This window comes from Melanostigma gelatinosum, assembly GCF_949748355.1.
Source record: "Melanostigma gelatinosum genome assembly, chromosome: 8".
Taxonomy (NCBI): domain Eukaryota; kingdom Metazoa; phylum Chordata; class Actinopteri; order Perciformes; family Zoarcidae; genus Melanostigma; species Melanostigma gelatinosum.
This window is the reverse complement of record NC_136641.1, coordinates 27,110,297-27,122,635: the sequence shown is the minus strand read 5'-3', so window position 1 is coordinate 27,122,635 and position 12,339 is coordinate 27,110,297. Positions and strand designations below refer to the sequence as shown.

The 12,339-nt window shown below is 42.7% G+C and overlaps 1 protein-coding gene across 1 annotated transcript; it reads right to left on the bottom strand.

Annotated features, from left to right (window-relative positions):
* Positions 1-3,218: 3,218 nt before the first annotated feature.
* Positions 3,219-11,566, bottom strand: edem2 (ER degradation enhancer, mannosidase alpha-like 2). The gene is made up of 11 exons (XM_079272838.1): positions 11,345-11,566; positions 8,600-8,710; positions 7,876-7,915; positions 7,606-7,711; positions 7,380-7,505; positions 6,114-6,325; positions 5,315-5,456; positions 5,036-5,160; positions 4,813-4,957; positions 4,568-4,689; positions 3,219-3,880 (listed from the first exon to the last, which is right to left on the bottom strand). The coding sequence occupies exons 1-11, from the start codon at positions 11,434-11,436 to the stop codon at positions 3,416-3,418; spliced, it is 1,686 nt and encodes a 561-aa protein (XP_079128964.1). The 5' UTR covers positions 11,437-11,566; the 3' UTR covers positions 3,219-3,415.
* Between the last annotated feature and the right edge of the window lie 773 nt (positions 11,567-12,339).

Genomic DNA, 12,339 nt, shown 5'->3' with positions numbered 1-12,339 from the left:
GCCCATGTGAGTCTGTTGTCATTGACTGGCTGCTGATGGCTAACAGATGAGTCTGTGTGTGTGTGTGTGTGTGTGTGTGTGTAGGGTGTGGACCTTCTTCAGAGTGATTAGTTCAGAGACCTCGAGTCAAATGCTAACATTATGCAACTTGTGAGTAGACCAGCGTAAGTGTAACATGGCCTCTGTGTGTGTGTGTGTGTGTGTGTGTGTGTGTGTGTGTCCCATTATCACCATCATCATCTGTTCCTGGACCTGTCTGCACTGCTGCACATGCTCAGTGATGATGTCATGAGTACAAGAAGTTGACCACTCCTTAGAGACGATGTCAAAACCTTCACAACCGACTCTGAACGTTTACCGGTCTGCAAGAACCTCGCCCGGCGTTCAGAGACCCGACCCCTCGACACCAGTGAACAGGAAGTGACCCTATCTGGACTGAGGAGTGACGTAGAGACGCCGTATAGAAGAGACCTGTCAATCACTGTGTAGCCCCGCCCTAAAGCATCCCCTGCTTTATGGTCTGTGTGACTCTAAATGGAGCATAATGTACTAAATGAACATCATGCTGTATTGAAGAAGACTTGAAACTAGAGATTGAGACATAAACTCATGTTTACAATGTTTACTGAGGTAATAAATCAAGAGAGAAGTAGAGTCATTTTCTATAGACTTCTATACAACCAGAGGAGTCGCCCCCTGGTGGACATTAGAGAGAATGCAGCTTTAACACGTGAAGCTTTGGCTTCACTTAAAGAACTAACAGCTCCTCAGATACTTTCTGGACTTTTCTGTAAATAAATATCTGTGGAGTGACATGAGTTAAAGGACCAGCTGAGAGGAGAATCCCACTGGGACTCCACAGTTAATAAACAGACACAGACGGCGACAACGGGAGCTCCTCCTGTCTCGGGAACGTGTGGAAATAAATGATCTCACCGTGAAGACGTCATCATGTCACCCTTCAAAAGAAGGATTCTTGAATTAGTTTGATACACTGCAGAAGTCTAACGTCACGAAATATGTTTTTCCTCGTTTCTTCTTACTAGATTAAGTTCTTGTTCTTAAAGGAACAGTTAAACCTTTTGTGAAATACGTTTATTGAGACGTTCAGGTGGCCTAGCTTAGCATAAAGACTGGAGGTGAATCTTCAGTCGGTGTGATGGAGAGAGAGAGCGAGAGAGAGAGAGCGAGAGCGAGAGACAGAGAAAGAGAGTGAGAGACAGAGAGAGAGAGGGGGAGAAAGAGAGAGAGCGAGAGAGCAAGAGAGAGAGAGAGAGAGCGAGACAGAGAGCGAGAGACAGAGAAAGAGAGCGAGAGACAGCGAGAGAGAGAGAGAGAGAGAGAGAGCGAGAGACAGAGAGAGAGGGGGAGAGAGAGAGCGAGAGAGAGCAAGAGAGACAGAGAGCGCGAGACAGAGAGAGCAAGAGAGAGAGAGAGCAAGAGAGAGAGAGAGCAAGAGAGAGACAGAGAGAGCGAGAGAGAGCGCAAGAGAGAGACAGAGAGCAAGATTGAGCGAAAGACAGAGAGAGCAAGAGAGAGAGAGAGCAAGAGAGAGAGAGAGCGAGAGACAGAGAGCGAGAGACAGAGCGAGAGAGAGCGAGAGACAGAGCGAGAGAGAGCAAGAGAGAGAGAGAGCGAAAGACAGAGCGAGAGAGAGCGAGAGACAGAGCGAGAGAGAGCGAGAGACAGAGAGAGCAAGAGAGAGAGAGAGCGAGAGACAGAGAGAGAGACAGAGAGCAAGAGAGCAAGAGAGAGAGACAGAGAGAGCGACTACTAGTGTCAGTAGTCGTGCTACTGATGCTAGTGTCAGGAGTACTACTACTACTGATACTAGTATCAGTAGTAGTAGTAGTACTGATACTAGTGTCAGTAGTAGTACTGATACTAGTGTCAGAAGTACTTTCATCGTCTGTCTGTTAACTGAACAATAACTTTAAGAGATGAAAGTGGACATTTGTGCAGCTGCTGAAAGCAGTTGAAGTGTAAAATAAGTAAAAAGTGAAGTTTAAATCGCGTGAAATCTAATAAATAATAATAATAATCATAATAATGATAATGACAATGAATAGAGATGCAGTAGAATCAAGTAGAGACAGAAGAATGAGGAGTCGAAGCGGTTTGAAAGCTTTGGACTGAACTCAAGGAAACACTCATGATGGAGTCATCAATACTGAGACACACCCTGAGAGGGAGGGAGGGAGGGAGGAGAAATAGACTCGGAGGAGGAAAGGAAGGAAAGGAGGAAAGGAGGGGAAAAAGACCTGGAGGAGCCAAGGAAGGAAGGAAAGAAGGGAGACCTGCACGAGTGAAGGAAGGAAAAGAGAAAAAAGGACGTTAGAAGTGTGAAAAAAGGAGATTCTTGAGTTTAGTGATGAAGAGAAGGAGAAAGGACGAATAAAAGGAAGTAAGAAGGAAAGGCGTGGAAGTAAAGATGGGCCAAAGAAAGAAAGGAAAGGAAGAAGGGAAAAGGGAGGAGAAGGAGGAAAGACATCTGAGGTTTGGGAGTAAAAATAAAAATGACCAAGAATGAGGAAGGGAGGAAAGAAGGAGACACAGATGGAGAACAAGACAATAACCATTTTAAAAGACAAAAGAGAATTGAGGGAGGAGGGATGGAGGAGCAAAGGTCAAATAAAAGAGGAGAACCACACCCATAGAGAGGAGGAAGAGGAGCGATGAGGAGGGAGGAAAGGACAGGAGGAATCAGTTATTTTATTCATCGCTCAGTCAGAAATACATATTCTTTGGAAAGTAAATTATTTTGTGCACAATTGAAGATAAAACAGTCTCGGTCCCCCTAAAACCGTCGGTGGAGGTCTCTGCAGGAGTGAGTCTACCGCCTCCTGCTGGCAGCGTTCAACCACTACAGACGTGTTGAGGGCGGAGCTTTCAACTCAATCTCATGATCTTCATCAGCGTCATCACATGACTCAAGCATGACTTCATGTGCAGTAGGACCTGCAGGACACACTGGTGTCAGTACACTTCGTATACACTTTATATATGTTGTTGTTGTTATTTACATTCCTCTTATGGCGATTCTATTTCTCACAGGTGTCAGTGTTACTCTTATCACACTTAATAATTATTACTCTATCGCTCATAAAAGTTTAAATGTCTTCTTTTTGTAATCTTTGTAGAACTCTGACACGAGAATGAACAGTCGTCATATCTTCTATCTTACATTCAACATGACAAATCACAAAACAACCACAAGATTTCTAATAAATAAAAATATATATTTCAACCTTCAGTTTAAATCAGAGCAACGAGAGTCGACGCAGCGACTTTGAGTTCATCACGAGAACAAAAAGAATCAGCTTTATGGAAGCTGCTGAATCTGTTCATGAATTATTGATTGATAAACGTAAACATCTGAGTCCGTCTGTCTCCGTCTTCCAGAGTCACGATGAGTTCAGGCGTCGTCGGTGAAAACCTGTCCCAGGACGGCGAGCCGGGCGCTGAACGGCTGAACGGGACAGGACAGCGAGGGGTTCGTCTTCCTCTCGCCCGGCTTCAGAGCGATGCTCTCCGATTGGCCGGGAGGCGGGTCTTCCGGCCGTCCGGGCTTCGATTGGCCGCCGGGCTCCGACAGGCCGAGCAGGACGTCCCGGAGCTCCTGGCGGTCCCGAGCGTGGCGTCCGCAGCAGTAGAGCGCCGCCGGGTCCAGAGGGTGAGCCTCCGTGTTGAAGATGAACCCCCCCGCCCCCAAAACGCACCGCCGGCCATCGCCGCCTTCCTCCCACGACCCGGCCCCCTCCGCCCCCCCGCCGTGCAGGAAGTGGGCGGGGTCAAAGAGCAGGTAGAGGTACTTGATGGTCTCAGCCAGGAAGAAGGACTCCATCCGGTTGTCCAGCTGGTGATCTCGCAGGTCTTTCACCTGCAACCACAACAAGCAATTCATTCAATGCTTCTTCAGTCAAGAAGCATTGAAAGACGAAATCATCCGGTTGAAGATTTCCTGTTTTTAGAATTGCACGTTGAACGTCTCATGGACTAAATGATCAATCAACTCCTCGAATACATCAGTTATTGTGTATTAATACTCGAATGCTGCAGCCACAGTGGACTCAACACGATCCACCGACTTTTAAAGTCATTAGTGAAGACACAATAAGTAGGATGTGGAGACATGAGGACACAAGGAGGACAAGTGAGGACACGAGGAGGACACACAAGGAGGAAAAGTGAGGACACAAGGAGGACAAGTGAGGACACAAGGACAGACAAGGAGGACAAGTGAGGACACAAGGAGGACAGACAAGGAGGACAAGTGAGGACACACAAGGAGGAAAAGTGAGGACACACAAGGAGGAAAAGTGAGGACACAAGGACAGACAAGGAGGACAAGTGAGGACACAATGAGGACAATTGAGGACAGAAGGACAATTGAGGACACAAGGAGGACAAGTGAGGACACAAGGAGGACACACAAATAGGACAAGTGAGGACAAGTGAGGACACAAGGAGGACAATTGAGGACACAAGGAGGACACGTGGTTGGTTAGAGGCAGGTTTTTATATTTACGGCTACGTTAACGTCAGACTAATGTCTCTCTGGCCTCACGCTGGCGTATCCGCAGGGCGTCTTGGTGATCTTCTCGATGGACTCCAGAGCGTCGAGGCCCAGCTGGAGGTAGGTGTGGTCACCTGTCGCCCTGAACAGGTACATGGCGCTCTCGATCAACTCTGGAACAAACACACACAGGAACACTCACTGAAGGCTTCCGGAGTTTCAAAATAAAAGCCTGCAGGTTTATTCAACTTGTGACATTTCGTCCACGTGTGCTGATATTTGGTTGGCGGACTGACCCGGTCTCAGCGGGTACCCCTCTCTCTTGTCCACAGTGTAACCCTGAGGGATGCTGTAAAACTCCGGCAGACCTCCAAACTGTCTCCACACCGAGTAATAGTTCTGGAAAGTTCTCACGGCGCTGTCCAGGTTCCCCAGCAGAGACTGAGACACACAGAGAAGGAAACATGGATATTCGTGCCTCGAGTCAGGACTGTGTGCGTGTGTGTTCAGGTCTGTTACCTGCAGGCCCGGCCAGAAGGCCTCCAGAGACTGGAAGACGGGCATGGAGACGGTGCCTTTGTGCATCTGGACCCACAGGTACCAGTCGTCGAACCGGGTGTAGTTCTGAATGGCTCGGTCGTACTCTGAGAACAACAAACTGGTGTCAATGTAGGTCGTGTGGTGCCTCGCTGTGCTTGCTGTTGTTGTTGTTGTGCTTGCTGTTGTTGCTGTTGTTGTTGTTGTGGTGGTTGTGCTTGCTGTTGTTGTGCTTGTTGTTGTTGTTGTGATCGTCGTTACCCGTGAACATGTCGAGCAGCTCCTCGTCCTGCAGCAGGATGGCTCCCTTCACCAGATACTCAAAGTAGGAGTCGACCCCGGCTCCGATGCCGGCGTCCTGAGCCACCCACTTCTGAGACAGGATGTCGATGTGGTTCCCCACCTGGACAGGCAGACAGACAGGTAGTCGGACAGGTAGTCGGACAGGTAGTCGGACAGGTAGACGGACAGGTAGACGGACAGGTAGACGGACAGGTAGTCGGACAGGTAGTCGGACCGACAGACAGGTAGTCAGACAGGTAGACAGACAGGTAGTCAGACAGACGGACAGACAGACGGGCAGACAGTCGGACAGGTAGTCGGACAGGTAGTCGGACAGGTAGATGGACCGACAGACAGGTAGTCAGACAGGTAGTCAGACAGACGGACAGACAGACGGGCAGACAGTCGGACAGGTAGTCGGACAGGTAGTCGGACAGGTAGATGGACCGACAGACAGGTAGTCAGACAGGTAGACAGACAGACGGACAGACGGACAGGCAGACAGGTAGTCAGACAGACAGACAGGTAGACAGGTAGTCAGACAGACAGGTAGACAGACAGACAGGTAGTCAGACAGACAGGTGTCCAAAGAGTCCTCTTGTTCTTTACCTTTCTCCACTAGAAAGAACTGTAAATCAGCAGTTTTGTGTTTTATTGGCCGTTAGATGTTTCTAGGCAGTTAATATGTGTGAAGGTTCAAGTAAAAAGCTACTGCGGTTCTATTGACATGTTTCCAGGATTACTGAACTCAAGGCAGGCAGACAGGTGGACTAGTTACCAGCCCGATGTCAGATCTGGTCCTCCACAGGGCTCTCAGGGCTTGGCGGGCCACGTTCTCGAAGGTCTCGTCTCCCGTCAGCCGGCTCAGCGTGGCGAACTCCAGGATGAAGGTTCCCACGGCGGCGGTGCAGGTGACGGTCGTCTCTGTGGGACTGACTCCCTTCAGCAGGTTCACGGTACCGTACGGCATCCCGGTGGGGGTCTGGAACGCTGGAACCATTTCAACGTGTTACAGCACAGGCTCCATTATTCTGACTTTACTTTATTTTATTTTCTACATTCATATCATTTTAATTTATATTTATTTTTTTTATCCAGGATAACCTCATCGTCCTGATGGCATAAAACACAGAAACAAAACTGTAAAACGTTAAAAACATTGAAAACAAACCAACAAATGACATCAATAAAAGAATTTAGTGTTAAAATAAATACATTCAGAGCTCAAAAGATTACAGAACAATCTAGTTTAAAGTATCTGGAGCATAAACTCATTATTATTAAGTAATACACGAATCATTGAGACGTTGAAAGATAGTCTAGGGTTGTCACGATACCAAAATGATGACTTCGATAAGATACCTGCGAGAAGTATCACGATACCGATACTTACGACACCAGAATTCGATACAACACCACAAATACGATACTGGTATATTTATCTGTATTACAGATAAATGTATCTGTAATACAGCGCTGGGCAGCCCCGCCCCCTTGCAGCCCCGCCCCCTTGCAGCCCCACCCCCTTGCAGCCCCGCCCCCTTGCAGTCAATGCCTGCAGGCAGCATGACAGGGAGCGGAGCAGCCAGTTCGCTCTGATCGCGCCTATTTTAATAAAGTATCGAAACTAAAAATATGCTGAATCGTATCGTTTTTAACGTACTGGTACCGCGGTACCTTTTTAGTATCGGTACACCGTGCAACATTAACGTTTATATTTACTTCTGTCTGAGTCCAAAACCCAAAGATATTTCATGTATTTATTTCCTTGATAAGTAACTTTAATGATTATTCTGTTATCTATGTGTTGATCGATCCACGTCGCTGTCTGTGGTGCTGAAGCAGCGACTTCTTATTTCTGTCAGTTCATATTTATCTGGTTGTTACAATGATTATTAATGCGATAAAAGAATGTATGTAAAGTAAGCGTCTGTGTACTGTTGAACGCATGAAGGAGTTTCCTTTCACCACAAATACTTTCTACGAGCAGTATTCCTGTTACTGCAACGTGCTGTGTATTCTGTGTGTGTGTGTGTTTTATTACCAGGCAACAGTTTCCTGGCGGCGTCCTCGGCCATCCTCAGCAGAGGTCCTGAACACGGCCAACCGGGCTCCAGGTCCATCTTAGCTCTACCTGACAACAGGTGAGCAGACAGCAGACCACCCACCACTACACACACACACACACACACACACACACACACACACACACACAGTTCGACTCCTGCACATAAAGATTGTAGTAACACCGGTTCATTCGTCGTCTTTACCTCTGATGTTGGTTTCGAACACCGAGGCGTTGACGTCGATGTCGAAGTCCACGGTGTCCTGGAGGAGCGACGCCACGCGCTGGAACTCTGTGTGGTTCCCCAAAACCTTCAGAGGAACATTTATCAAACAACACCTGAACGCAGCACTGCTCTTGAACATGCTTTAACTCAAGAGACGGTTGTTTTCTGCTAATAATCAGATGTGAATGAAAGACGTTTACAGCATTAAACGTGCCGTCAAATCATCGGTGAATCTTTGTCAGACCTTACCAGCAGAGTGTCGAGAGCATCGATCAGAGTGAGCGAGAAACTGTTGAGCAAAGACGGAGGAACAATTCATTATTCAACAATTCTGTTTATTTGAGAAAATATTAATATCATCAGCAAAATATAACAAGACGTTATACAAGAACAGGATTTGACGAATTGAGAGAAATTTAAGTTTAAAAGCCAAAATCTAAACAAAAATACATTTAAACAAAACGCATATAAAGGGGGTGAAGAAAAAAATATAACTTCGTATAAATTAGTGTATTAATACACTAATAAGGAAATGTTTCAAGTGTTTGGATTTCTGAAAGAAAAGACATCAAACTTATCAAATTGTAAAAACTTCAAAATAGGTTTTCTCGTCACACAAGAATCTAAGTGTAAAGAAAAAGATTAACAACAATAAACTTTATTCATAGAGCGCTTTTCATACAAGAGACGTCTCTCAAAGAGTTTTTTAATGAAAAATAAAAATTCAACACATTGAAACAGCAAATAGACAATCAAACGACACTATATGATTAAATATATACGTGAAAGGAAGTGAAAAAAAAACATTAAGAATATAAAAAATGAGAGAAGTAGTAAAATAAAGTTACATTAATTACAAGTTAAATGAAATAAATCGACCTGTGACGTTCATAGAGCAACACACTGCAGTACCTTCTTTAACTTTAGCAGTTTTGGGGTATTGTTGGACCAAAACCCGATGATGTCACCTTACCTGCCCCAGGTGTCCTGTCCGTCACAGGTGAGTGGGCGGAGCTCGTCGTAGGGGAAAGCGTGGTCAAGGTAGCTGTTGTAGGCGTGGTAGAACATGGATTTGATGCGCTGTCTGAAGAATGAAGCAGGTTAATGTCTCAGAGTTCCAGTTACACGAGACAACAGATGAAACCTGCAGGCGGGTTTATTTATGCATACTTTTACTTAAAGACAGGTGTTAGTTGGTTATACTTGCATACTTTTACTTAAAGACAGGTGTTAGTTGGTTATACTTGCATACTTTTACTTAAAGACAGGTGTTAGTTGGTTATACTTGCATACTTTTACTTAAAGACAGGTGTTAGTTGGTTATACTTGCATACTTTTACTTAAAGACAGGTTTTAGTGGGTTATACTTGCATACTTTTACTTAAAGACAGGTTTTAGTGGGTTATACTTGCATACTTTTACTTAAAGACAGGTGTTAGTTGGTTATACTTGCATACTTTTACTTAAAGACAGGTTTTAGTGGGTTATACTTGCATACTTTTACTTAAAGACAGGTTTTAGTGGGTTATACTTGCATACTTTTACTTAAAGACAGGTTTTAGTGGGTTATACTTGCATACTTTTACTTAAAGACAGGTGTTAGTTGGTTATACTTGCATACTTTTACTTAAAGACAGGTGTTAGTTGGTTATACTTGCATACTTTTACTTAAAGACAGGTGTTAGTTGGTTATACTTGCATACTTTTACTTAAAGACAGGTGTTAGTTGGTTATACTTGCATACTTTTACTTAAAGACAGGTTTTAGTGGGTTATACTTGCATACTTTTACTTAAAGACAGGTTTTAGTGGGTTATACTTGCATACTTTTACTTAAAGACAGGTGTTAGTTGGTTATACTTGCATACTTTTACTTAAAGACAGGTGTTAGTTGGTTATACTTGCATACTTTTACTTAAAGACGTGTTAGTTGGTTATACTTGCATACTTTTACTTAAAGACAGGTTTTAGTGGGTTATACTTGCATACTTTTACTTAAAGACAGGTTTTAGTGGGTTATACTTGCATACTTTTACTTAAAGACAGGTGTTAGTTGGTTATACTTGCATACTTTTACTTAAAGACAGGTGTTAGTTGGTTATACTTGCATACTTTTACTTAAAGACGTGTTAGTTGGTTATACTTGCATACTTTTACTTAAAGACAGGTTTTAGTGGGTTATACTTGCATACTTTTACTTAAAGACAGGTGTTAGTTGGTTATACTTGCATACTTTTACTTAAAGACAGGTGTTAGTTGGTTATACTTGCATACTTTTACTTAAAGACAGGTGTTAGTTGGTTATACTTGCATACTTTTACTTAAAGACAGGTGTTAGTTGGTTATACTTGCATACTTTTACTTAAAGACAGGTTTTAGTGGGTTATACTTGCATACTTTTACTTAAAGACAGGTTTTAGTGGGTTATACTTGCATACTTTTACTTAAAGACAGGTGTTAGTTGGTTATACTTGCATACTTTTACTTAAAGACAGGTGTTAGTTGGTTATACTTGCATACTTTTACTTAAAGACGTGTTAGTTGGTTATACTTGCATACTTTTACTTAAAGACAGGTTTTAGTGGGTTATACTTGCATACTTTTACTTAAAGACAGGTTTTAGTGGGTTATACTTGCATACTTTTACTTAAAGACAGGTGTTAGTTGGTTATACTTGCATACTTTTACTTAAAGACAGGTGTTAGTTGGTTATACTTGCATACTTTTACTTAAAGACGTGTTAGTTGGTTATACTTGCATACTTTTACTTAAAGACAGGTTTTAGTGGGTTATACTTGCATACTTTTACTTAAAGACAGGTTTTAGTGGGTTATACTTGCATACTTTTACTTAAAGACAGGTGTTAGTTGGTTATACTTGCATACTTTTACTTAAAGACGTGTTAGTTGGTTATACTTGCATACTTTTACTTAAAGACAGGTTTTAGTGGGTTATACTTGCATACTTTTACTTAAAGACAGGTTTTAGTGGGTTATACTTGCATACTTTTACTTAAAGACAGGTGTTAGTTGGTTATACTTGCATACTTTTACTTAAAGACAGGTGTTAGTTGGTTATACTTGCATACTTTTACTTAAAGACAGGTGTTAGTTGGTTATACTTGCATACTTTTACTTAAAGACAGGTGTTAGTTGGTTATACTTGCATACTTTTACTTAAAGACAGGTGTTAGTTGGTTATACTTGCATACTTTTACTTAAAGACAGGTGTTAGTTGGTTATACTTGCATACTTTTACTTAAAGACAGGTGTTAGTGGGTTATACTTGCATACTTTTACTTAAAGACAGGTGTTAGTTGGTTATACTTGCATACTTTTACTTAAAGACAGGTTTTAGTGGGTTATACTTGCATACTTTTACTTAAAGACAGGTTTTAGTGGGTTATACTTGCATACTTTTACTTAAAGACAGGTGTTAGTTGGTTATACTTGCATACTTTTACTTAAAGACAGGTGTTAGTTGGTTATACTTGCATACTTTTACTTAAAGACAGGTTTTAGTGGGTTATACTTGCATACTTTTACTTAAAGACAGGTTTTAGTGGGTTATACTTGCATACTTTTACTTAAAGACAGGTTTTAGTGGGTTATACTTGCATACTTAAGTAAGGTTTTGAATGCAGTATTTGCACAGTGTGGTATTAGTACCTGTACTGCAGTATAGGATGTGAGTACTTCTCTCTGGATGCGTTTGTTTACCTGACAGCAGCCATCTCCTCCTCACTGAACTGCCGAGCCGTCGCATCGCTGAGCACCCAAACACACAGCGTCACAAACACGGGAGCGCGCATGGAGAGACACGAGGACACCCGGGAGCGAGCCGCGGGTGAACGCAGATCCAGAAAATGAAATAAAAACCAAAATAAGTGAACGAAACAGCAGCAGCACAGCCAGGTGGGTTTCTTCTGCTGTTGTGTTGTGAGTTAGCTACCCGGAAATGAACAATGTGCGCACGCGTCGTCCGGTGTGCTGACGAGTAACGTAAACTGAGCTGCGTTCAAGGACACAGCGGGTTTTTTGTTGTTGTTGCAAAGTTAACGAAAGTAAATATAATCTTAAAAATCAACCGAACAAACGGGAAAGAACCATGACAGGATATAAAATAACGGACAACAGAAGAGACACATTCGCCAAAAGCAACAGCAATGTTATTATTAAAGCTAATAACGAAATCACACAGTAATGACTTTTAACAGTGTACTAAATCATTTCACAAATTGTTGGTTAATTTATATATTTTACAAAATGTATTCGTGTGATTATTTAATTCATAATTTTACATAATTGACATCATAATATTTTTTTATTATTTTATTTTATTCAATTAATGACCATAATTGGTCTTTCCCGTCTTTAAAACGATAAAAATAATAATAACGGCTCTGGATGAGCCGTTATGTGAAGGCAGGTGAAGGCTGCGTACGTCATCACGTCTGCTTGTTGCCGTGGAGACGGAGTAGTAAGGCAAGGCAAGTCAAGGCAAGTTTATTTGTATAGCACATTTCAACAACAAGGTAATTCAAAGTGCTTCACATAAAACCATTAAAAGCATCAAAACATAAGGCAAAAGAAAAGGAGATTTAAAAACAATTAAAGAAACAGTGTAAGAAATAAAATTCAGTAGTAAAAAGTAAAGGAGATTTAAAACATACATTGAAACAATAATTGATGTCTCCCTGAGACATTACGCTGCA

Coding starts and splice junctions, on each gene's coding strand:
- edem2 (XM_079272838.1), bottom strand. CDS start 11,436: ATGCGCGCTCCCGTGTTTGTGACGCTGTGTGTTTGGGTGCTCAGCGAT. Junction 7,712..7,875: donor ATGCTCTCGACACTCTGCTG/GTAAGGTCTGAC, acceptor GTTCCTCTGAAG/GTTTTGGGGAACCACACAGA. Junction 4,690..4,812: donor GGGGTACCCGCTGAGACCGG/GTCAGTCCGCCA, acceptor TGTTTGTTCCAG/AGTTGATCGAGAGCGCCATG.